Consider the following 27,312-nt stretch of genomic DNA (forward strand, 5'->3'; position numbering starts at 1 on the left):
CTTCACAAATAGTATCTGTTGATATCTGTCCAAGACCGCAGTAAAGTCACACTGACCCACTGAACACCTTCATGGAGTGTAGGGACTTTGCGGAAAAGGATGCGAGACAGGAGAAACCGGGACTTGACAAAAGAGAGATTGAAGGTTCAACATGAAGAGGATGAGGGGAATTTACTTGATAGGGATCATAGGGGCATGAAAGAGCACCCCATAAATCAATGGCAAAACGTTCAATATAGTCTCCTGGAGGAAAACCAGCAATAATGGAAGACGATTTGGCTGCATTCAACATTTTGTGACAAAGATTGATCCTGTGCTTGGTTTTCGCCGTTAGCAGCAACATTTCTAGGATGGGCTAATCGCATGCAACATAGAAACAATCACAAACACACTTCAAGGTCCAATGAGAGCCATATATCTATATTTTAAAATAGATATTGTTATGAAAAGTACATATAATATTATTCACTTCAATGTCTATACAAAAAAAAAAAAAAAGGAGTGTGTCATTCATGCGCAAAGTTGCGAAAGTCTCAATGGACATCCCAGTGGTAGCCATATTGCTTGCAACGTCATTTGCACGTGTCACACTGGGACAGTTACCATTGAGAAGACGCTGTGCCACCAGTTATGGGAGACGAACGACAGAGATTTTCGGATTTTTCCTACGCCACTTCTGACACGGAAGCTCTTTTCGAAGAAGAGAACATCTCACAATCGAGTGAAGTGACCGGTACAATATGATCCTATTGTTTCGAGCCATATTTAGATGATATGCAGATTATTACTTCTAACTAACAACAGACTCCCTGACAGACGGACAAGCAACCCGATGAAATATTAAAAATGACAGGCCTATAACTGTTTGATTTCCTAATTCTTTTACAAGTCTTGTGTATGTAACATACTCAGGAGGACCCATGCCTCCTCACCCGATCCACCTCCGCATGGGCTACAACGCTGCGCTCGCCGGTGACCGACAACAACGCCGGGCCACGCACATTGACACCTTTAGCACCCCTGACTTACATACTTTTTGAAGCTATTATGACGCGGATCTTTTGTTATATTCTGAGAGAAGAATTACATCATTGGACGCAGATGGAGCTTTTTATTATTGCTGCTTTCGGAGAAGTTTGTCAAGTTTGGTGACTATATGTCTAGTTAGCTAGTTAGCTCGTGTTACACGCCACTAAACTGTCTTTGTACTTCCATTTTGTTATTGTTCTGTCTCATATTGTATTGTGTGTGATTAAATTGTCTTAAACGCAATACAAGGGCTTTGTTTTATTTTGCCGGTTTGACCAATGGGATTTATTCTAAATTTACACATAACATATGCTGTAAACTGTGAGACAAATTAGTCCCCCACAACTATTATTTTTTAATAGCTCTATTCACACCTGGTTGTCAATTACAACCCACAAAGCTCTCATCTTTTGGACCTGTGCAATCCATTTTTCACAACGAGCCGGGTGTTTTGGAAAAGTGTGAAAAGTGAATCCATTCTCCCGAGTGTTCGAGCGAAATCCAGTAATATAACGAGCCGGCCTTTTGGGTAAGATGCAGAGAAAAACTGCTACTTTCCTGCGAGTAAAACAGGTAAAAACACAAAAACCCGCCAGTGTGGGCATCTGCAAAAAAACGTAATTTCCTGGTTCTTCTCCAACACCAATGCCTCGAGAGGATTGGCATGGTGGAAGCTGCAAAAATCTATATACAACATCCTGACACGTGGTGAAAAAATGGAATGGTCCATTCCGGCTGAATTGTTTTAAAATGAAAAACATACAAAAAGCGATGTTTTACGTGTCAGTGGACCGTTTAACTAATGCTTCAAGGGAATTACGATTAAATCTTGCCTAAACCAGAGAAGTTATGAAGACTCTGGAGCCAAAGACCCAAACATGCCAATCTAGGGTAGGGGGTGGGCAATTTATCTGTTATCGAGGCCATATTAGAAACTGGAATGCTTATAATGGCCAACCAATGCCAGTCTTGAGTTAAAGGTGTTTTGATACCATACTTGCTCCTTGGGTTTTGCAGACATGTTATACATTGCTCATTCGTTCAGTCATTCATTTCCTACCGTGCCGCCATAAATGTACACACACAGCGTGTTACAACTTACCTGAAAGGAGCAGAGCGAAAGGTTCAGGGCACGTGGAGGGGACAGGAAGTGTCAGCTTGTTCATGGCCACGCCGTAGGCCACGGCCAGTGCGTCGATCTCTCTGTAGGGAACCTCGCCGGTGAGCAGCTCCCACAGCAGCACGCCAAAACTATGACAGCACACAAACACACACACGCATGCACAACAACGTGAAGTTTCGAGGTAACCCGCAAAAACACACAAAGAAGAGTGCTGCATCTACCTCCACACATCACTGCTCTTTGAGAAAAGGGAAAGCTTGATGACCTCGGGCGCCATCCAGGCATATGTGCCTGCCGCGCTCATCTTGGTGGTCTGGTGCCACTCTCGTGCCAGGCCGAAGTCGGTGATCTTCAGGGTCTTCCCACTTAGGTCGTCGCGCTCCACCGGCTCCAGAATGAGGACTGAAGGTGAGGGAGAGAGGAGAGCGCACACATGACACTTAATACGGGACACAAATAACACTCTAATATGCTGAATCATTATTTTAAAATACTTATTTGGCTAAAGATATTCACTGTGACACACACACAAAAAATACACACACAGGTGAAACCTGTTATACACATTCTTATGACACGCAATACAGAGCTGTTTTACAAAATTCTGCTTTGTGCAAATATAATAATGTTCATTCATAATCGACACTGAGGAAGAGGAATTATAATTAGTCATTTATAAAAATATACAGAAATTAAATCATAAATCATAAAATAGAATGTAGAAAACTGAATTGATATTGCCTTTTTTTGTGGTTCAAGTCAATAGACATTGTGCTGATCTGTCTGGTGTGTGCGCCTTTGCCACTCGGGGGCAGTGTAACATAGACATACTTTAACCCGGGGAAACAAAATACCGTTTGTGCTCTCACTCGGAAGATGTCAGGGAGACGTCTCCAGACAATGTCACGACCAATTCACCCAGAAGTCGCTGATGTATGTCTATATATACTGTATACATGTACGAATAGTTTAAATAAAAACATTACCGATTATGGGCGTTTTTTTTTTTAAATACACAGATGTAAAATAAATATTAATTGGCTACAGAGCGCAAGACGAAAAAAACGCTTACTCTTGATCAAATTATAATTGTGCATTTGGCAGCTGGACAACAGCCCTCTCTAAAATATTCATAAAGTCCAAAATAATCAGGTGACTTTTGTAATACTTTCACAGCTGAAAGTGGGCATAAGTCAAAATACATTTTGGTGATGACTGATTGCAGTTTTGTGACATTAAGCTACAGTGAGCGTATAGAGGAGTCTACAAAAGTCGGACATGTTTCGTTTCATTGTGGCGACCCGGATCATCTCCTGGACAGTCCAGGAGAGGTCATGGAGACGACTCCGCAACCAGCGGAGACTGGCGATGTCATCAGGTTGCCAAGTCATACGGCGATCTAATTCCCTTTGTTTGATGTTTATTTTTAGTTTGACATTGAAAACATGAACTTGGAAGGGCAATAAACAGCTTGAAGCCTCTTTTTGAAGAATTGTACACTATTTGACCGTTGCTTGTTGTGGAGTGAGTTGACTTACTACCAACACACAGCACTCGAGTTTCAAATTTTTGCTCGCAAGTCCATCCATCCATTTTCTTTGCCGCTTATCCTCACGAGGGTCGCAGGCACTGCTGGAGCCTATCCCAGCTGTCAACGGGCAGGAGGCGGGGTACACCCTGAACTGGTTCCCAGCCAATCGCAGGGCACATTGAGACAAACAGCCACACGCACAATCACACCAAGGTGCAATTTAGAGTGTCCAATTAATGTTGCAAGTTTTCGGAATGCGGGAGGAAACCGGAGTGCAGGGAGAAAACCCATGCAGGCACGGGGAATCGAACCCGGGTCCTCAGAAGTGTGAGCCCAACGCTTTTACCAGCTGATCCGCCGTTACACCATCTTGGTAGTGTATTAAATTAAATATAGGTTGAACATGATTTGCATGTCATTGTATTCTGTTTTAATTCACGTTCAACACAACGTCCCAACTTCATTGCAATTGGGATTGCACAACCTCAATCATGAGGAGTCTTGTCTATGTGCACAACGTACTGCAACCTTTTCCTCTCATCCCTCTTCGTCGCTCTTCTTCGTACTGTACGCCACGGAGGACTTCCTCTCACATTTCCGCATGCGAGTCGACTATGGAAATATTTTGAGTGTACACACTTCACAAGCACGGGGGAAGGCAGGTGGAGGCTGGCTTTTTGCTCTCACTCTTATCTGAGGGCTTATGCAAAGGTTGGCAGAGCTCAGCCCCCCCACACACTCACACACAAATAGCAGAGTCTTTGTTTACATACACATGCTCTCCTCATTACACACACAGCAAACCCTTTACGTGATAAAAGGTGTGCCTCTCTGTCCACAAGCTCTCGGAGAAACCTGTTTTAGTTTTACACAGTCTATTCGTCCAGGTGACTCATTGGAAGATGTGATGCATGACAGATAAAATACATTGTGCGCTTGACACTTTCAGTCATGTTATGAATTGAGATCTACGCATTTGTGTAAAAAGTATCACTTGAATTCAGTCAAGTGTGATTGATGGCTTGAAAACTATACTGAATTAGCTGATTGGTATAAAGTCAATCCGGTAAGTATTTTAATTATAATCAATAATTATCTGTTCTCTCTGTTGAATAAAGCTTGACATTGACTAATCATTAATCATGCCTTTTTGGCATCTTGTATTACAATCTGGCATTTTTCAAAAGACTGTCGATTCACCAGTCTACTCGGCCAATTCTAAAACTGTTTTACAGTTCTCCTTATACTCATTTTCATGATCATCCATGCATGATCTCAACAACACTTATCGTCACGCTAGTCTCAGGTGAGATGGCGTCTTTCTCAGTTGAGCTCAAATACACGATTTAGCCTGCAAGTTTTTGGAACGTGAATGGAAACTGCAGTACCCGGAGAAAACCCAAACAAGCACAGGAAGAACACGTAAAGTCCGCAGATGATAGCCGCGGCAGAGGTTCAAACCCAGAACCACAAAACTGTGAGGCAAACGTGATAACCACTAGGTTGTACTGACTCATTTTAATCCTCAAATGGTAAATATATTCATCGGTGTGATGCAAGCAGTAAAGAAAATTGCTCAACAGATGTTACGGTTATTGTGGCCATACTCATGCTACGTTTACGACATTTGTAATTTATTGTAAGGCGATAAATTGTAGGGACCTGCAACAGTACCTGCATTAAAAAATTATTTATAGGTGGTGCATTTGTAAAAGTAAAAGGGAAGTTTTTTTTCCCCTCACAATTTTAATATCTCGAAGAAAATGAAAAAAAAATGTCCTCTGAGTCAACATGTGCGAGCGTCTCATTTATTAATACCAGCAAGTCCTCGGGTCATGCTTTCTATTTGGTGAGAGAAGCAGCTGATCTCCTCCTCTGGGCTTGACTTCTTTCTGGACGCATGAGAGAGAGAGAGAGAGAGAGAGAGAGGAGAGAGAGAGAGAGAGAGAGAGAGAGAGAGAGAGAGAGAGAGAGAGAGAGAGAGAGAGAGAGAGAGAGAGGAGTTTGCACGTTGACGAGGGTGCGTCCACCTGCCCAACACGCTTTGTTTTGGTGGTCCTTCACAAGTCCCATGAACAAGGAGTAGTGTATGTACAAAACATGTGCATGTGCATGTGGGCCTCATCGTTAAATAAAGTTCTGGGGGAAAAAGGCCTGTGAATGAATGTGCTGATCTGGACTGTGAGTCGTCATTGTTGTTGTTTCACACGTGGTGCAAACATCTTTAACGCTCTTACGTTCATAAGCGCTGACGTTTCCGCTTTCTGTTTATGTTCAGCAGTGATACAGAAATAACACCTGTGAGGACATAAAAAGCATCCCTGCATATTTCGATACAGCTGGAAAATAGTCGAAGCCGCGATATTATGACCGTCGCCAACCTGCATGAGATGTGAATCTAATGTTCCGCCAATAGAAAGGTAACAACGCAGAATTTTGATGGAGTAATGTAGCAATATGTTTATTATTACAGTGGTGGGAATTTCAAGTGAAATAGCGGTGAGCATCTCTGTCTCACAGTTCTGAAGTCGTGGGTTCAAATCTGGGCTTTGTTCTGGCTGTGTAGCATTTGCACCTTTGTGGGTTTTCTTTCTCTACTCCTGGGCACTTCAGGCATCCTCCCACATTACAAAAACAGGCATGGTAGGTTAATTGAAGACTAACTTGTCCGTAGGTGTGACTGTGAGTGTGAAAGGTTGGTTGTGCGCATGCGCCCTTCAATCGGCTGCCAGCCAGGAGACGGTTGAAGTCGCCTCTCACCCAAATTCAGACATAACCATGAATTCAATGTTCTTTCTTCCTCCACCCTCGGACCATGAACCCTCAATGAGTGTTGAGAAATGCAACCGGGTCAGCAGTGACACTCTTATCTAATGTAACCCCACAACCCACCCCCCCACCTCAACATTGTACGCCAGTGCATTAAACACAGGTAATACATTAGCCAACGGGCTTCGCTCCCCCCACAGTACAATGCACATTGCATTGCAGCAGATAGAAAGCTTTTCCTGCCAGGATAAAACATTTCAGTGTCAGTAAGGTCCTCAAGAACCAGTAAAAAAATATGATGAAAATTGTGTGTTCCCTCTTATTTGCTCTTCTTAGGAAACGAGCAGCAGCATTTTGAGAGGTTTAGGGAGGACTGGCTGATTCCAAAATAAAGTGTATTACAGTTAGCCCATCGAGAAGAAATAAAGGCACAGATTGCAGACGCCGCCATCGGAGTGTTGACTCGCTGCACCTTCGGTTACTGCCGCTAATTGACCCCTCCGTGGATATTGCGCAATCCGCGTCGCTGACCAATCAGAGGCCAGAAATCTGCAGAAACCAAAGCCCGTTTTTGCTCCCGCCATTTTCTCAGACAACATTGCATGGTCCAGTATAGGTTTAGTTAGCGTTTTATCGCGTATTTGGGTTATTTAACAAAAAATATGGTTAAGAGGTGTAGTCACGGACTTTGTAATAGTGACGACAGGTATCCTGAAAGGCTAGTTGGTGGAGTTCGATTCGTACCCTTTCCAAAAAGGAAGACCCAGTACGAAAAATGCCTTCGATGGATCAAACTTTGTGGAAGACCGCATCATCAACTAAATCCATCTAATATCAACCGGAACACATGTTTGCACGAAGGTATGCCCTATATTTGATTTTCAATAGATGTCTCTTATAAATGAATTCGAAGTTATTCGCTAGCATAACACTGCTGCGTGTGAACGACTGACACACTTATTCTTTGTTGAGCGATATTTAGCGATGATCGGACTGCACAAACGTATTGATTTCTTGCTGGCTCGCGACCGAAGCTTAACCAGACTGTGTTTGCACGAAGATATGCCCTAAATTTGATTTTTAATACACGTCTTGTATAAATGAATGAGACGTTCTCCGCTAGCATAACATCGCTACGTGTGAACAATTGACACACTTATTCTTTGAAAAGCGATATTTAGCGATGATCGGACTGCACAAACATGTCGGTTTCTTGCTGGCTCGCAGCCGAAAGTTAACTAGACTGTTTGCACGAAGATATGCCCTAAATGTGATTTTTAATACACGTCTCGTATAAATGAATGAGACGTTCTCCGCTAGCATAACATTGCTACGTGTGAATGATTGAATGAAATCAGAAGCATGGCGTCTCTCTCAGTTAAGAATGTATTGTATTTAGAATCTATAATATATGGTTGATTTGAATGAAATCCGAAGCATAGAGTCTGTCTCAGTTCAGAATGTATTGTATTTGCCATTTTTACTGTTTGTCTTACGTCAGCGCACGTGGCGTGACGTCACTTCAGGAGGTGTGGTTATGTGCCCTGTACGGAGGGGTCTATTGCTCATGCATTCGAATGTTAAGCTACAAGTACAAGTACTGTTGTGTGAGAAGGGGCTTCACCTTTCCAGCTGCCTGAGGCAAAAGATGCCACACTTGACTACCGCAAGGATTTGCTGATACAATTAAAACGTTTTTTGTTGTTGTTTGTTTGTATGTATTTATTTTGAGAATTTAATTGGGGAGGGGCGAATCAAATGCTCGTACTGACTGGAGGTTGACCACCCTTACTTTAGCTCAATGAAAATTCTCATTTTTACCAACAAATAATATACTACTAATGCTAATAACCTTTTAAAACATATTTTTTCATAGCACAGTATGAATAACATACATGACTATTACAAAAATGTAAATTCATATCCATCCATCCGTCCATTTGATTAGCCGCTTATCCTCACAAGGGTCACAGGGAGTGCTGGAGCCTATCCCAACTGTCAACAAGCACGAGGCAGTGTACACCCTGAACTGGTTGCCATCCAATTGCAGGGCACATGGAGACAAACAACAGTTGTACTCACAATCACACGTAGGGGAAATTCACACAGCTGCTCCACTGTGCCACCCTGTATATTCATAATGATACATAATTTTTGGGCATAATTATTAGCAAAGGGCCTATTGCTCCCTGTGGCTATCCACCTCAAAGAAACTAACTTAAATTAGAATTTGTATTAAGAAAAAAGATTTAACAGATCATGGCAAATGGAGGCTAGTTAATTATAGATCCATCCATGAATCAATTTTCTGAAGTGCTTATACTCAGCCGACTGAGTATTAAAAATTTTCTATTCGTCGCCCACAGTACAAACCTTAAGTCTCTCTGCTTCCGCAGTTAAAATGATTCAGACTTCATATACTTTGTAGTTTGTGCGTGTGAGGAAAGGACATGTCAAACAACTTGATGTGTTGTTTTGGCTAAAGCGCTGTGTCATCTACTTGTTGTTATGGAAACAAGGGCGGAGGTCACAAAAAGAGCAGGCGTGTCACCAAAGGTAAACCCTCACATTATTGTAGCGTTTTAATTTGACATAATGAAAGTTTTGAAATCATGAACCTGAGTAAGATAAATGTTGCATTGTTCCCACATAAATGATGGAAAAATCAAGCCAATAAATACATCGAAAACTACAGCCAACAGCCAAAAGAAACCCCAAAAATGACCAGATACCACTTATTCACCACCCTAAACCCAAAAAATAAGTGTTCACATTGATGATATTAAGTTTATATGACTACGTTCATGAAAGTGCAGGTGCATCCCAATAACTAAACACTTGTATCAATTGTCTTTTTCTCATCTTTCTTAAAATGTCCAATCTGGCCCGATAAAATGCAAATAAAAAATATTTTCATAATTTTAAAGTTGAAAAATAGCCCTATAAACTATTGTATTTAATCAAATTATGCAGGACAAACATGATTTAAAATAATTAATTATTTAGAGTCTCCAATTATGTTGCATGTTTTTGGGATGTGGGAGAAAACCGGAAGTGCTCGGAGAAAACCCACGCAGACACGGGGAGAACGTGCAAACTCCACACAGGGAGAGCCAGGATTTCAACCCAGGTCATCAGAACTGTGAGGTCAACTCTTTCCAGCTCCTCCGCCGTGTCCCCTTTTTGAAGTGCGATATAAATAGAATTATTATTATTAATATTATTATTATGTTTCCCACCGTTATCAGACAATGTTAAAAAAATGTAACAATTCATTATAATGACTACTATTATTAGAGGTACTTTCTCTTACTTCAAAGGCATTAAGTGACTATGCTCAATCTGAGCACCTCTTCACCTTATCATTTCTACCCCATTATCACCATCATCATCATCATCATAATCATCTTCACACTCCCTCCAGTCTGCCCACTCCACAGCTGAGCCATCCCAGCTCCCCATCGCTGCAAAACACCCAGAAGAAACTGAACAAGAGGGTGTAAAAAAAAAAAAAATAGAAAGAGGATGGAAAAGTGGTAGATTATGTTGGCAAAAAGCAGGCAGTATTGAGGGCGGAGCAAGAGGATGACGAGCCAAAAGTGTGATTGTCTTGATGAAGAAGAAGAGCGTGAAGGGCAAAGGAAGGAGGGTGAGATATCACATCTGAATAACAGCAAGGCGAAGGAGGAGGGTAAGAGCAAGAAGAAACTGACATTTGGGCAGAAAAGGGACACGCACAAGCGAAATGGAGGACACAATGGGGGGGGATGAAAAGATGCGGCCTTGCTGAGGTAAAGAGGAGAAATGACTGGAGGGAGGGCTTTTGTCTTTCTGCTGGCAGTACGTAGCACGTGCCTTTGTGCTTCAATGTCGCCCTCCACTTTTCTCCTCCGGCCTTCCTCCGCTGAGAGTTCAAGGCCAGGAATGCATCAAGCAACCCCCCCGAACAAAAACATATGCCCCTGGATCAGTACCAGGACAAAATAATATTTAGGCGATAATGGTTTTTTTTTTTTCCACTCACTCCTGTGATACAGTATCAATACTCTATAGCCAAATCCCATTTTTGCCATTTTATATTTTTGTTCATCCATGCAGGCAGCAAATATGTTTAGGAATTGTAGACAGACTCCATTTCACCTCAGCATTGTTCCCACATCTGCTATGTGAACGAGTACACTATTGTACATACTGGAATTACAAAGGTATTTTTGTACTGAACAATTTTAACTGGCAAGTATTTATTTACTTCAGATAAGGAATGCACCAATACCACTTTAGACTGAGTACAAGTAGAAATTACTTACATTTGAGTACTGGTCGATACCGAGTATTGATACGTGATAATGTCATTACATCTTGCAATTGTGATTCAAATGTTTTATTTTAACCAAATATTATTAAAAATGAAAATTATCTATACATATACTGTACACACACATGCACGCACATATATATACATGCACATAGAGTATATAGAGACATCCATCCTTCCATCCATCCATTTTCTTTGCCCCTTATCCTCACAAGGGTTACGGGAGTGCTGGAGCCAATCCCAGCTGTCATCGGGCAGGAATCGGGGCACACCTTCAACTGGTTGCCAGCCAATCGGAGGGCATATGGACACAGACAACAGTTAAACTCACACCTAGGGGCAATTTAGAGTCTCAAATTAATGCATGTTTTTGGGGTGTGGGAGGAAATCAGAGTGCCCGGAGAAAACCCACGCACATATGGGGAGAACATCCAAACTCCACACAAGCTGATCCGGGATTGAACCCAGGACTTCAGAACTGTCAGGCCAGTGCTTGCCGCTCTTAGTTCTAAAATCATTGCAGGTAAACAAAATTAAACTTAGATGCTTTCATGCTACAACCCAAGATCAGCCTATGAAATATTCAGTCACTACCCCTTGACTTAAAATATGACCTCATTATATGTATCTTGCAACATCATTGTGACACTAATCGTCAGACTTCATTTGTATTCAAAATATGAGATTTGCTTGTTAAAATGCACAGTGCATGTTGTTGTGTTGTCATTGGTAAAATATTTCAATTCCCACCACTACCTTGCTTGTGCAACATTTATACTGTATTCCATAGCAATATTGTTATTCCACCTTGTTCTACTTCCAAATGAAGCCATAATGGGCATCTGGTGGGTTTCTTCCCATGCAGTGTGTGACACCGATACCCCACCTTGGCTCATCACGGACCAGTACTAGGCGGCGGGGCTGCGCTCCAGAGCACTGTCGCTGCAGCACGCTCTCACCCTGCAGTCATTCACTTTGTCTGTACACAAATGCAGCTGCCAGGTTTGTGCGACTAGACCGCCCCGCCTCTCTCTTGCTGAAGACACGGAGCTTTTAAACGTGATTGAGTGTGTGGTGTAGGAAGAGGGAAAGGACACCACTTTGAATCAAGTACATTTATCTTAAACTGTCGTCACAGAAACGTGAGAGAAGTTCCATATTTTTATACGATAAATTGAGCCACTTGCTGTCAAAGTGCCCCGATGCGTGTGCCCAAAGCAGCCGTGGGCCAGCAGGATGCCTGGCACTCGCTCCGTTTGGCCGGAGTCGATACTCGCCGTGCCAGGCTCCCCCCTGGCAGAAAAACAACAATGAACCCCTAATAGAAGAGTCAACATACTCTAAGGCCAGGACGTACAACAGTGAGTGAATGAGAAAGATGTTGTCTACCTTGCTTCCGGGGCAAAGAATAAATAAAGCGGCCTTCACAGAGTGTAGGCAGACCTCGGTGCCAAATTGAAGACTGTCCATTTCAGCCAACTTGACTGAATTCCATCTTCTCAAGGACTTGGACTAAACTGGGTCCTTCTTCACCCATGCACTGCCAGTTTTGTTGACATTTGAAAACACCTTTGGAAAATTGTTTCATTGTTTCATACGTTTGATCATCCCACTACAAGACGTATTTACTAAACAATGACAGATTTGGAAAGTGGTCACCAAGAGTGTTTTCTTGGCTTTTGGAATTTGACCACTCGAACCAAAGTGAGATTCGGGCTGATTCAGCAATGTGAGGAGTATTACAGTTCGCAATAACTTCCAAAAAAGAAGCCATACCTAATAATATACACACAAACACAAACATGCAGGCGTGCTGGAGCCTATCCCAGCTGACTGGGCCGAGTGGCAGGGGTACACCCTGAACGGGTCGAGAGCCAATCATTGGCTACATACAAATAACCACAAATTTAATGCTGGTACACACCTACGGGCAATTTAGAGTCTTCGGTTAACTCACCAAGCATGTTTTTGGGATGTACGAGGAAGTGGGAGTAGCCGGAGAAAACCAACATAGCCACATGGAGATCCACACTTCACACAGATGGGAAACGGGTCTTCAGAACTCTGCGTGAATATAAAATAAGGCAGCGTGGTGGTGTGGCTGGATAGAGCGTCTGCCTCACAGTTCAAAGGACCGGGTTCAAATCCTGGCCCCACCTGTGTGGAATTTGGATGTTCTCGCCGTCCCACATTCCAAAAATATGCATTAACCGAAGACTCTAAATGGCCCTTAGGAGTGATCGTGAGTGCGACTATTGTCTTTCTCCATGTGGCCTGCGATTGGCTGGCAACCAGTTCAGGCTGTGTCCCGACTCCTGCCCGATTTCTTTTTTTTTTCCCCAACCCTAAAGGTTATACGTTGATGAGTGAGCCATCTTCAACATAGCCTGGATTCAGTCTGTTGACCTACTTTTGTGTGTTCACCAATTTAGGGGACAGTCAGACAGAAATTGTGGAAAATTTAAGGTTTTAGATTTTACATGTTTTCATTTGGGAAGCAAAGTGGATGGATTGCTGCTTTGTTTTGCAGAGCATGCAGGCCTTTCATGAAAACAGAATCAGAAAAGTCACTTGATGTAAAGACTTAAGAAGTAAAGTTTCTAGCCAAGATGTGTTCATTTGAGTGATAACAAACACACCAATTACTATTGTGTGTGCAAATCACACTTATTTTTAGCATTATGTGTACATGTCACACCTATGTTGTTCCCAAAATAAAAACAATAAAAACACCTGGAGCGCTGTAGATGGTGCTGTGAAGCTCCACCACCACCCTACAAGCCGCTCACCCCTCAACACTGTTACATCATTGTTTATTGATGAAAGGCCCCCAAACAGGCTTGCATACATTCGCACACACGTTTAAAGAAAGAAAAAAAATGACAAAGGGGCACTTTGAGCATCAAGGGCAAAAGGGCAGGTGAAAGCAAATCCTTTGCACACCCAATCAACTGTTTATTGACCAGTGGAGAAAATAATCATGAACGATGTGTGAGTGTGTGTGCGTGTGTCTGTGTGTTTGTGAAAGCATGTACGTGTACTGTGTTGTGCTCTCGCAGCCATTGATTGGTGTGAGTGAGAATACAACACTGAGAATACTGAGCGGTGTGATTCAAACATCTGTTAAAAGTGTTTTATTTCAACGGGCTATAGGTAAACATATGCAAACCTGTTCAATTTTCTGAGAAAAATGTTGAAATGTTATCTGTGACCAAGCCAAGGTAATCACCATCCATCCAGCCATTGTCTGAGCCGCTTCTCTTCACAAAGGTTGCAGGAGTGCTGGAGCCTATCCTAGCTACCATTGGGCAAGAGGCGGGGTACAACCTTAACTGGTTGCCAACCAATCGCAGGGCAGACGGAGACAGACAACAGTCGCACTCACAATCACATCGAGGGGCAATTTAGAGTGAACAATTAATGTTGCATATTTTGGGGATGAGGGAGGAAACCGGAGTGCCCGGAGAAAACCCACGCAGGCACGTTGAGAACATGCAAAGTCCACACAGGTGGGGCCAGGATTGATCCTTAGAACTGTGATTTAACCAGTCGTGTAATAATGCCGCCTACTTCCCTAATTCAGCAACAACAAAAAAAGGTAATATTTTTGATTGAACTTAACATTCATTGTATTAAGCAGATGTTAAGCTGTTGAAAATGCATATAGGTCAAGCTTCCACACTTTAAAAAAAAATAAGTGCAAACAGACAACATACATGCATCTAAGTGCTGAATATATATATACATTGGGTGACAGGATTGTCCTTTTTGGATTAGTGTTATTGACATTTTTTAATGTAATATCAGTAAACCTCTTAAAACACACTGTAGTTATCAGAGCAGTGTGTGGGACATACTAACATCAAGTACATCCAATGAAAAAGGAAATATTACAAGAGGTATCATTGTACTGGATTGTATGCAAATGTTTGTCTACTTGTAATAAGACTTTAGAATTTCATTATGCCACTACATATTTATGATAAATGAGTGATTCTTATGACAACACAAAAGGCACTTCATTGTGATTTTGACCCATGAGTGTGATAATTTAATAATTTCCGGTTAAAAATTGTGATATCCTGTTAATATTCCACTTGAAACCTGCATTCATGAAATATGTATCTTGCAGCATTCACATCGGCAAATTTAAAACGCATAAACAACCTGGAAAAGCATCACAAAAGCAGACTGGTGGTGGCAGTGGCTAAAAGGCTTGATGCAGTTATTGCAAGCAGATTTCTCCTCTAATCCATTCCAGTACTTTTACTCCCCTAAAAATGTGTTTCTTTTCAAATAATGCAATCTTTTCAATTGCGAATTTGAAGCCATGGCTAACTTATAATCAACTGTGTATTTCTTGTTGCATATTCATCTTTTTGACCCAAAAATGGATAATGTCAGCTCATGGCTGCGCCAAGAACCGTAGATGTTCTAAAACGGGCAAAAGTCACGGGGGTTGAGATATACTCCACGGGACATCCTTAATTCTTGGTTTTTTTTTTTTGGATCAATTAAAATGATGAATTCACAAACCGAAGATGCTTGCGCCATTATTCCTCAATTCCTTAGCACATTGTGCCCTGCGGTATGTTTCACAATGTTACCCGAAACACAAAAGCCAAACTGGTGTTCTACATGTCCCCATTGCTGTATTCATCCATCCCTCCCTCCCCCATCCATCCATCCATCCATCCATCCATCCATCCATCACTCCATTCCCTTTCGAGCCTCCAGGGGTTTTCTACACTCCACTCTCTCATTCCCTGCCTGCAGTCGCCCATGGCTGCTTCGACAGCGCCCTTCCTCGTCCTCCTCCTCCTCCTATTCCCTTGCTGTGACTCCTCTGCTCCTGTGAGCCATGCTCTCTTTCTGTCTTGGGCAGCGGTGTGAGAATGGGGTCATTGTTGCTCTGTGGCGATGTGTACATGTGTTTGTGCTGTGTGTGCGTGTGGTATGGAGAGTGTGGGATCCCGCTCAAGCGTCAGCGTGTCCTGCTGTCCGACCTCCATCCGCGCATAATGCCACATACTCAGCGCCGGTACTGTACAACTGGCCAAACACGCCGGACGTGAATACACAGCCTGTCTTGCAATTGTTTTGCAATCCACGAGGACAGTGATACTAATACCACACTTAGTAAAACGAAGCAGCATTTAATTGTATAAAAGAGAGGACGCAGTTTGGGGTGTAGTCATACCTGCAATTCTTTAACAGCTCGCAGCAATAAAATCTGCTTTTCTCTCCATATACAGTGGAAAAGGTATGAAAGTGCCCTCACTGACACCCAGTCCAGTGGTGGGCTAACATTTTTGCTCATTTAATTCATTTAAAACTTGTATGCATAATACCATGTCCATCCATCCATTTTCTATGCTGTTTATCATCACTAGGGTCAGACGAGAGTGGGACGTTGCGTACACTAGCTGACTTTCACAATCACATTGACGCCTATGGACAATTTAGGGAAGGGGTGTCAAACTCATTTTTCTCGGGGGCCACATAGTGGTTCCGGTTTCCCTCAGCGGGCCATTAAGACTGTGAAACAATACAAATATTTAATCGCCTCATTGTATTTCCATCATCAATTTATGATCCACTTTTGGAATCAGAAATCAAGGGTAATGTGTTTTTCATCTATTCGTGTTCGGTAACAGAAAAATGCTTGTAATATCTCAACTTTATCATCTATGATGCATGACATTTTGAATTTTTTTTACAAATTTTTGCAAGAATAATTGAAATTGACACGCTAGATTTGGCTTTGCGGGCTACATAAAATCAAGTGGGGGCCCCCGAGCCTTGAGTTTGGCACCTGTGATGTGGGAGCCTTCAATGGACCTAAGAGCATGTCTTTGGAATAAGGAAGGAAGCCAAAAAACCTTGACAAAACTAAGGCCAGTATGGTGAGGCTGAGATACGAAACCTGAACCTCAGAACTTTGAGGCTGATTAGCCGACCAGGTCTATAACAAAGTTTCCTGGTCATGTAACTCATTTGGCATGGCCAATTGTTGTTAGGCAGTATTTGTGGGCCTCAATCAAAATTTGTGCAGAGGATGCTTAAAAAAAAACAAAAACTGGGCATGAAGTTAAATTAAATTGTTTCAGGGTGAATTATAAAGCATCTTAAAACTGGTGAAATAAAAGCATCCTTTTCAGTAAAACTTGTTGTTGGTCACTTCACATGTTTTGGAGGGGCCCTTATTGCTGGGCACAATTCATAGGGCTCAAACAATAACTGCCCGACAGACCATGTATGATTGACAGCATGGTGTACCTCTGGACTGAGAGCTTTTTAAACAACATTTTATTTACCTTAGTTACATAAAGGATTTTCATCTAAAAATAAAAATAGTATTGCATTTCATTAGATAGAGGTAATTCTCAATCGTGGTCTATTAAAGTCACGTCTTTTTGTGGTGCAACTGGAATCTCGGGCCATGAAACAATTCAACGTTAAAGGCTGAGACGTGACAGTAGTCGCAGTCTCGACATTTCTAGCTCACACTCGTCCAAGTTAGTCACTGTGTCGCCCTCAACCACTGTCTCTCTGAAGGATTAGCTCCCGGGAATGGCCACCCCTCTAATCGTTTTCCTCAACTGTCTCACTCTTCTATATTCTCACAGCCAGATGCAGCAACACTGTATAGACCCACAGTCCATATCTCGCCTCGCTAATCTGTTTAGTAGCTATTAAGGCACTTGTTTGTAGTGTTACTATTGCTTTTGAGTATAGGCTCTCAGAAAAGAAAAAGATCAAGATGCCGATTATTTACATTAAAATCTTCATTTGTGTTGCGTTCCAATGAAACCTATTTATCTAAAAAAAAAAAAAAAGGAAAAACATACTCAACATGCCTGCCTCAAGACACAAAGTCTCCCTCAATTCAGATTATTGTTGACTATGTAAACATGGGGCCCATTTGAAGCGGTAAAAACAGCATGCAATGTCAGCCTGAGTAGCTCTTTTAGCCTCATGCATGCATCTTACTGTACATTTTAAAAAATATTGTGGGTGTTAGGGCAAGTGTTTGTCCACAGTGACGAATGCCAGGAAACTGTGGCTATCATAAAGGATTTATTAACACCATAAGCACTTTTAAGTAAAGTCTTTTCACTATTTATTTTGCATAAAAACACACAAGTGTAGAGATCAAAACAAGAACTTTATATGAATATTTAAAATCCATCCCTCCAATTTTATTGCGATTGTCTTTGTTAGGGTCAAGGAAGAATTTATTCCTATCCCAGCTGACTTTGTGGAGAGAAGCATGATACACCTTGGACTGGTCACTAGCCAATTACAGGACACACATTGACAACCATTGGTACTCACATTCACACTTGTAGGCAATTTAGAATCTTTAATAGCCTTACCATGTTTTTGGGAATGTGGTAGGAAACCAGAGTACCCAAAGAAAACCCCAAGCACTGGGAAAACATGGAAACGCCACACTTGATGGCTGGACCTGAGATTCAAACCTTGAACCTCAGACGTGCAAAGCACAAGCCCCGCCGTGTTAACCAGTGCTAGCTGGCCCATTAGGTAATATTCACTGTGGGTACAGTAAATGTTCAGTCATAAAACTACTAGTTATGATTACTGATGCTGAAATGGAGCAGCTAAGATCATAGATTCTAATGAAGAAAAATCCACAGTTAATATTACAGCAAATGATAATATCAAATAAGTCTACCTCCCTCACCCCCAATCACATACTGTGGGAGGAGCAGGAATTTATTGATTTGACCCTAGAGAATTTTGTAAACATGTCAAAAACAACTTCTACTGCTCAGAGCGCAGAAAAGAAAAGAAAAATTTTTAAAATGAGGGAAAATGGGAGAAAGGAAGAAGTAATGTAAAGATGCAGGAATAAAATGAAGTATCAGTTACAGTATTGTTTTGTTATGCAAATCAATAAAAAAAGTAATGTTTGATTTCTGCAGCTGGGTGGAATGAACACATATTATTAGATGCCTCCATTGGCCTGAGCTACACTTTTATTATTTACTCTATTGGCACATGGTCAGCTAACTATTTTCATGCTTTTAATAGTTGATCAAAATCATACTCCTTTTCACCCACTAATATACACGTTTAATTGGCTTTTATCCCTAGTTGTTTGTTGTGTTCCATTTCAAATTCTCCGCGAATAATGCAATTAAATTTGTGTTGCATATGGGTGCAAACTGCCAATCGGGGGGTTAATATAAAATAACACATAGGGTAAATAACAGATTGGGGAGAGCCTGGTAAGGATGAATCATACTTGGCATCCTGGGTTAAAATCTGATTGAATTTTGTACAAATGTCAAAATAAGCTAATGCCAATCTTGGATAGTATTATAAAACTCGGGCCTAACGACTTTTTTTTCCCCTGATGCACCTTTCCCATCTCACATTTTACCATTCTTAAAATTGTTACGTCAAGGCCATTTCACTAGCATATATGATGAACCTCTCTGACATCAAATGAGTCGACTGTATAACTGTATATAGTCCTTATGCAATCAAGTGGGACCAGTGCCCTACGTTGTGGGAAACCTGAGGCTGATGCGGGATCAGGGTGACAGATAAAGCATGACCACGAGGTCAATGACTGGCCCGCTCACAAACATGATGTGACATTACTCAAAAGGAGGTCATGGTAATCAGATTATCCCCCAGACATAGTCTCACAAGGTTAAAAAGGCAGAGAGACTATAGAAAATACAGTCTTGCTAATTTATAAACTACAAGTGGATAAGTTCTGAAGAACGCATGAGTGATCCAAAAAACTAAAACTCAGAAAAATACAGGAATTTACGCAACGAGTAATGTCATTACAGGCATGGAAGAAGGATGCATCATTGTTTACTGAGCTCCGAACCCAAGGAAAGCATGAGGAGAGGCTTGGGGGCTGCTCTGCAAGCGCACCTGTGCCAAGTGGTCGGTGGTTTGAAGAGGACACCTGAGAGCAGTGCACCTGGACAATGAGCTGAGGTGTAACCCAAAACGGAGATGAACCACTGTTTACCCCCTTCACTCCTTCTCTTGTTCTTTTCCATTAGTTTCCCCACTCACGGTTCACAAGTCCATGGGCTGTAAGGACCCCAAAGACTTAAGTGAGGTGACAACATTGTGCAGGACTACAACTGGTCTTATCATTTTTACTGTGGAGAATGACTTGGGAGACACAAATACAAACCACTTAAACCAGATGATCCTCAATTTATGTCCAGCAACAGCATAAGCTTCAGCCAGTTACCAGATTGGTTATCGTTCCGTTTCAAGTCGCAATCAAGGAGTCTGTGGCTCTGCCCACATACAACAATTTGCCATTAAAGATATTGATCAGGTTTAACATTTCTACGATTTGTCAGCAATGATCATTTTCTTAGCATAATGTTGGGGGGAAAAAAATTCAATATTGAGCCTTGGGTAACATTGATCCTAATTGAGGAAAATGCTCAAATTTGGTCCAAATGCCAGTATGTTCCTTCACAGCTGGTCAGGTTCTGAGGAATCATCATGTTTCTCATGTTCTGATCAAGGTCTGAAAAGTGTTCTTATATTCTGTCAAGGTTTGAAAACATGCATGCTGGGCACACTTTGGAGCACTTTTGTGACCACTAGAAAGAATCTCTTCTACTGAGCCCAGCTTTATACTCACTCTCAGACTGCGCACACACCATGTCAGACCATAGTTGAACACAAGGCGTCGTATCCCGCCAGGCCCATTAACCGTCACATGCCGGGATGTGCAGTAATTGAACGTGACAACACGACTATCATAAACACTAGCGTATTATAAAAAAAATTGTGTTGAAATGAGAAGAAAAAAAAAAAAAATCAGACAAAATGCCCTGTGAGCCATCTTAAATTGTGCACGTCACTCCAATCACCCCTGACAGAAAGTCCTCCTCCCCATATCGCCCAGAAATCTCCACCCTGTAACTTTTGCTTACGTTCATACAAATTTACTTCAGTTAACCAGGTTTCTTAGTCGCACTGTGACTGCCGTGGCAAATTTTGGGGCAGTTTAAAATCTGGCCAGGCATCCACAGCCTGTCACGTCTGGCCGCAACCTTCCCCACGCGTACTTTAACGTCCGTCCTATTTTGTCCACAGTGACCTGAAACATGTTTGTCAGGCCACCCGAAACAACGTTTTGAAGCAGCATAACATGCATGTTTTTGGAATATGGTGGGGACCCGGAGGAAACCCGCACAAGCGATTCAAAACAGATCGCCGGCTGTGAGGCAGAGGTACGAACCACAACACACCATGCCGCCCTTGAGTCATGATAATGATTGAGGTTGGGGCTGATCATTCAACACAGGCACACTAAGCTTGTTTGCAACAGTCAATGATCCCGGACCAGCTGTCAGTACACATTCAAGCTCAATTAATGTGTTCACATCTGACCAAGCAACGTGCACCGAGCGGAATACGAAGTAAAGTTTGATTAGAATGGACCAAAGGTAGTGCGAGAAAAAAAGCACCTTTCACTTCTCAGTTTCTTTATTCCCATCCCCAACAGGATATGCCAGACAACTAAGACGAACACCTCTTTGAGTGGCTGTAATGGTGCTTAATGATTACAAACCATACATATTCTAAACAAGAGCCAGCCCGACTAAACATTGCTGCTTTTCTTTCCTTTTCTGCTATAATTTACAAGCAGACAATAGCCTAAATTAGGGCATTGACATTTATTGCAGCAGCCGATACAGGCTAGAAGCTGCAATGACTCAGTGGCACAGAAGCAACGTCATGTGGAATGGAGATCCAATGGCATCGCATTAGATGCCCAACTCTTACTGTTCATGAAAGTGCATGGGAACGTAAAGAAATTGAGACAAAAAGATCCAATTGATGCAGAGACAATGGAGGAATTTCTGCATATCAGCAATATACCTTTGTGTTTATGCTACACTTCAACTGTCTCACCCGTTTAAAAGAAGAACCTTTAGTCAGCATCCTGCACTCTCCTACCACACTCACACCCTCTCTCCATTGCCCCTTTAAGCACATCACTGAAGATCCCCTCTCGCCGTCTGAGCCGCATAATATCCGACATACGCTTACATGCGTCCAAGCTTTTGTGCCATTTGTGTGATGCGCCAACAACTGCAACTCCATCTTTAAAACAGCAAGTAGCACAAAGGACCAAAAATAGCACAGTGAGTTGCAGAGCAGAACTGCTCTTCTTGAGGAGGAGGAGGAGGAGGAGGAAGAGGATAAGGAGCAAGAGGAGCAGATGGATGATAGGGTAAAGATGGCCAAAGGAGAACAATTTTACACAATTTGGTCTTCTTGATACTGAGAATGTGGTGATACAGTATAAGATGATATCCAATAAACGAGTGGTATCAATCACCATGCCTTGACAAATATACTAAAAATAAAAACAACATAGTAATAACCCCTGTATTTTTATGTCACTATAGTTTGCAATGGAACTGGTAGTGTAGTGGTACATGGGCAAAGGGCAGATTAACAGTGTCTAACTCCAGTCCAGCCTCCATAAACCCGTACGGCAGAGTGAGCAACATGGGCTGCCTTTCACTTAGAAGGTACAGGTTTGGTTCCCTGTCAGTGCCCCAAAACCCATACACTGTCCGTCCCAAACCAGAAAAAAATTACTGTGTTGTGTCAGCAAGGACATCCGGCGTAAAAAAAAAAAAAATGTCCCAAACAAATTTTTTGAGTGAGTTATGGTGACAACTCCTGACGGGACAAGTAGAAAGTCACAACAGCAGTTCGAAATGATGTTGACTTGTACTGCATCTGACTGTTTCTATTATTCTGCACCTCTCATGTAGCTAAACCAAATAACACCACAATATCACAATATGTTGAATTAATACCTTATGGAGCAGCACGGTGGGTCAGCCGGTAAAGCCTTGGCCTCACAGTTCTGAGGACCCGCGTTCGATCCCAGCTCCACCTGTATGGAGTTTGCATGTTCTCCCGGTGTCTGCATGGGTTTTCTGCGGGCACGCCGGTTTCCTCCCACATCCCAAAAACATGCAACATTAATTGGACACTCTAAATTGCCCCTAGGTGTGATTGTGTGTGTGTCTGTTTGTCTCTATGTGCCCTGCGATTGGCTGGCGACCAGTTCAGGTTGTATCCCCACCTCCTGCCCGTTGACAGCTGGGATAGGCTCCACCACTCCCAGCAACCCTCTTAAGGATAAGCGGCAAAGAAAATGGATGGATGGATAATACCTTATGTGGAGTACACTGTTATATCTTAATTTCTTATTATTATTATTTTCCTTTCGACCTGTCCCGTTAGATGAACGCATATTTGTTTGGCACAGTTTTATGCCGGATGACCTTCCTGACGCAACCTCTCTACATTTAGCCGGGGAGACAAGCTTAAGTTTTAAAATTCCAGTTAGCCCACACAAGACATACCAAATAGAAATTCCTCTTATAGTGTGTGGTATATTGATGATGAGCAAAAGAGGACACCATAAAAATAACGATATCACCACAAACAACTGAGTCTCTCACAAACCTGATACAGTACAAAGGTGGAAAATACACCAAAGAAGAGTCGTGGTAGAAAAAGAAAGAAAAAAAGTTTGGCTAAAAGTTAACTTATCTGGTACCTGCCACCAAGTTCTTGTCTTTGTCATTTTTATTGTGGTCAATGATTTAGAAGACACTTCACACAAACACTCAGAAACAAGCAGTTGCTCCTCTACTTGTGTCCAGCTCGGTCACACTTGGGTTTGACCACATACATTAGGTCTAGCCATCATAACAAACTATTTTAGATTGTAGGCCATGACCATTTTCTGAGGAAATTCAGAAGGAAAAACAACCCGATATCACTGGATAAACACGAAGGATAATCTTTTAGCAACATTAGACAATTGGGCCTTTATTGAATTTGATTGAAAGGAGCCCACTCAAATTTGGCCTGATTAGCTGAAGGTATTTAGCCCTCTTTAACTAAAAAAACGAGCATTATCTTCTGAGTAAAAGCAGACGTTTTGATAAAACAATACACTCTCGTTAATTGTGTTCTCATGGCAAAGCTAATGGAGCGTGAGGATAAAGAGAGTGTGTATTACTCCCGTGTAGTTCATGGGGGTAAATCTGTAACCGTACCAACCTGTGCAGATATGAATACAGAGTAAGCATCTAGATGACAAATATGCTTCTTGACGAGAAATCAATACAGCAATATCGGTTGTATTATTGAAGACTTCCATCGTGGATGAAGTAGTCGACTTCATGGTTGAAATACAAACATACTTAAAATGATTGCTGAAAATTTTAAGTATCATTAAAACACAATACCAGGTTGTCTGGTTGCTCTTCCGACCGAGTTTTACCCCAATTTTATGAAACTTAAAAGCCTCAAAAAGACACAAAACTGATTTGTACTCACTGTTGCTGGATTTCAGATCTCTGTGGATGATGGGTACAAAGGCCTGGTTGTGGAGGTAGTCCATCCCCGTCGCAATCTGCACAGCCCAGTTCACCAGCACCCTCGGGGGCACCTTCTTTCCAGCCAAGGCTCGGTTGAGGGCCCCGCCTCTGGCGTACTCCATGACTAAGCACAGGTTGGGTTCCCGCAAGCAGACCCCGCGCAGTGCAATGATGTTGGGGTGCCGGAGCATCCAGAAGAGCCTGGCCTCCTGGCGCACACTCTCTGCTGTCACGCTGATGTCTTCGTCTGGGTCTTGCCTCGCTGCCTTGACTGCAACTTCCTCCCCCTGCCAGACCCCTTTGTACACCTTGCCAAACCCACCCGCTCCAATTACCTCCTCCAGGAAAAGTTCAGCGAAGTCTACCTCCAAAGGGCACTCACCCACATCTACAGTGAGCTGCTGGTAGTTGGGAGCATCTCCTTTTGTCACGTAGTTACTGGGAAAGATACCCACCTTATCCTGGATCTTACCTGTCCACCATCCTTCATCCCCAGAAACTTTTGAGTCTTTGGAGAGAACCTCCAGGAGGTCCCCACGCCTGAGGGTTAACTCCTCATCTGCCGTGGCCTCATAATCAAACACCGCCGTCCAGTAGGGGTTGGGCCCCGTGCAGCTGTGACTCGGGTGAGAGTCCGGGGAGCCAAAGGATGAGTTCCAGCTACTGCCGTTCTCTACTTGCATGACCGGGGCAGGGCACATGAGGGGTGGCGGGGTTATATTGGGCGACATGGAGGAAGCTGTGGAGGGGATGAGGCAGGGGGGAGGTGGGGAACAGCAACCCCCACAACTGGTGCAGGACAGGGGGGCTGCTGTGTTGCTCACTCTGCCGTACGGGTTCATGGAGACGCTGTTAACCTGCCCTTTATCAACTCAGCCACAACGCACACCGTGGGCCCATCAACTGATGTGAGGTGACCTCTACTACCAGTAGCCAGGTAAGTGGGGTCAGCGGATCAGAAAAGATGGAGTGCTGCACCCCCATCCCCGCATCTTGTTGAAACAGCGCCAAATCCCACTTACGGCTGTGTGTCGGGTTGAGCTGTGTGCAGGGAGCTGCATGTATTCTTAAGAGCTTCAGTTCATTCTGGGACAACGCACATTAGGTCAAATTCCAAACCCATGAGAGTACCCTAAAAATCTGTCTTTATGAAAGCTGCGGAGATCTTATCCTCTCTGTAATGACTGCATCTGCTGACTTCTTAAGGCATAACTCCTAACCTTTATACCTTATAAAACACTGTCTTGTGACTTCGTACATCACCATTCCAGTTAATATACTAAGAGTTCATATAGATCTAAGTAGAAGACAATAGGGCTCATGCTGTTGCCGGGATGAATTTTTGGTAGATAGGGAGGAATGCAAAAGATGCTGGAGATTAGGTTTGCAGGCGACTGACTGTGTGTTAGACCACCAGTAAAAATCAAGGTCCCTGACAGAGCCAAGTGCAATCCTCCGAGCGGGGGTCCTCATTATCCAGTGTAGACGCTCCTCCCCCGTCAGCCATCTCTATGAATACTGGCTGCTTTCATTCTATATGCCGTGGCATGGATGCGTTGAATGGATGGATGGATGGATGGATGGATGGATGGATGGATGGATGGATGGATGGATGTTTCTGTGCCCTACATCCCAACGGCCCGATCTGGCCTAAATCCTGCATGCATGGCCACTCTCCTCAAACCACCCCCAGACAACCTCTATCAAAAGGGGGTCCGTCCATATGAATTCATTCCGTCCACAGCTGGAAAGCAGTTAAGTGTGGACACAACAAAGCCAGTGGTGATGGCAAAGCAAGTGGATGTTAAGCTTTCTCATTTTAGTTTTAGGTTATCCATCAGTGAAGGAGGATGAAGGGGTCTTTAAATTTCTAGGCTTTCTTTAAGACAGGCAGATATCATGATAGAATGAAAAAATAACGGCATCATCCAAAGGGTGCAACATAAATTAAGGCCACGTTTCATAATATAATATTTGAATAATAAAGTGATTTAGGCCACATCCGAAGGGGTCCACTATAGTAAAAACAAATATTTACTGTAACCCAACCTGCATCGTGGGCATAGCAACATCCATCCACTTGTTATGGGCGTGAGGTTGCATCTCACAGATCCACATCACCCATACGTCAAATATCCGTGGAGTCTCTCGTCGTGGCAATCATCCAGATGTCCCCATCAAAAAAAGGAGGCTCCATCGGTATTTCGACACATCAAGCTGTCAAAAACACCGGGGACTCATTCGGCGTCCAAGCAAATCCACCCCGGCTGACGTGCATTTAGCTCGGGAACAAGTAGCCGGCCTGTCGCTGACCCACGGTGCGCAAAGCAGTCGGCGGGCTCAGTTTGGGTTCATATATTCCATGGAGAATGTGCAGTATGCGAACACACACCCCGCAGGAGAGGACGCCTTTAGTCTGCTGGAAACACTGAGCCGCCGCTGGTGCTGGTGGTTGGTGGGGTCCCGTTGCATTCTGGGTAAGGTAGTTTTCAACCCCCAGTCGCTGACCTACATCTATGTGGCAGTTCATGAATCAGTAACGTGGCACAATAATAACGGATTACGAATAATTAGCTCGACAGCTCTGTTCAATTGGCATATTGTGCGAATGAAAGGATTTGTAAGTGTAATTATAAGAATTTAGTATATAAACGAAAGCCCGGTTATTCATTTTTGTGATATATAAAAGCAAAACATCAAGTCATCCAGGAGACACGACACGAGATAACCTGTGCCCCTAACCTCCGTGTATAATAAAATACATAATGTATTGAAAATTGCAAAAACAAATAAAATAAATGTAAATATAAAGTAACAATTATTCCATTACGTTAGGATATTCCATTATGTTGAATGTTGTTTTGTTTATGTACAATGTTATAGGCCTACTGTATGAACTGTAAATTATACTGTAAAAAAAATTATGCGACACTGACCTCTTGCGTTTAAAAGGTGTAATAAGACCACACTCGTGGAAAATATGGGGAAGCGCAGATTTACTCTGCGATTTCATCAATTAGGAGGGTGGTGAAGGTTATCGCGTAGCGCGAAGGCTGTCACGTCTTAACATCTGAGTACAGTACAGCACAGCACTGTACAAAAACCCAGT

At 42.7% G+C, this 27,312-nt stretch overlaps 1 protein-coding gene across 1 annotated transcript in view; it reads right to left on the minus strand.

Moving 5' to 3' along the window:
* Positions 1-26,673, minus strand: part of map3k10 (mitogen-activated protein kinase kinase kinase 10) — a 38,086-nt gene extending 11,413 nt beyond the window's left edge. Inside the window, exons 1-3 of the mRNA XM_061828104.1 lie at positions 24,163-26,673; positions 2,374-2,554; positions 2,132-2,280 (exon numbers count right to left, since the gene is read on the minus strand). Of these exons, the coding sequence (XP_061684088.1) occupies positions 2,132-2,280; positions 2,374-2,554; positions 24,163-25,045 (1,213 nt within the window). The 5' untranslated portion in view covers positions 25,046-26,673. The remainder of the gene's footprint in view (positions 1-2,131; positions 2,281-2,373; positions 2,555-24,162) is intronic.
* Between the last annotated feature and the right edge of the window lie 639 nt (positions 26,674-27,312).

Source organism: Syngnathoides biaculeatus, chromosome 8 (genome assembly GCF_019802595.1).
Source record: "Syngnathoides biaculeatus isolate LvHL_M chromosome 8, ASM1980259v1, whole genome shotgun sequence".
Classification (NCBI taxonomy): Eukaryota; Metazoa; Chordata; class Actinopteri; order Syngnathiformes; family Syngnathidae; genus Syngnathoides; species Syngnathoides biaculeatus.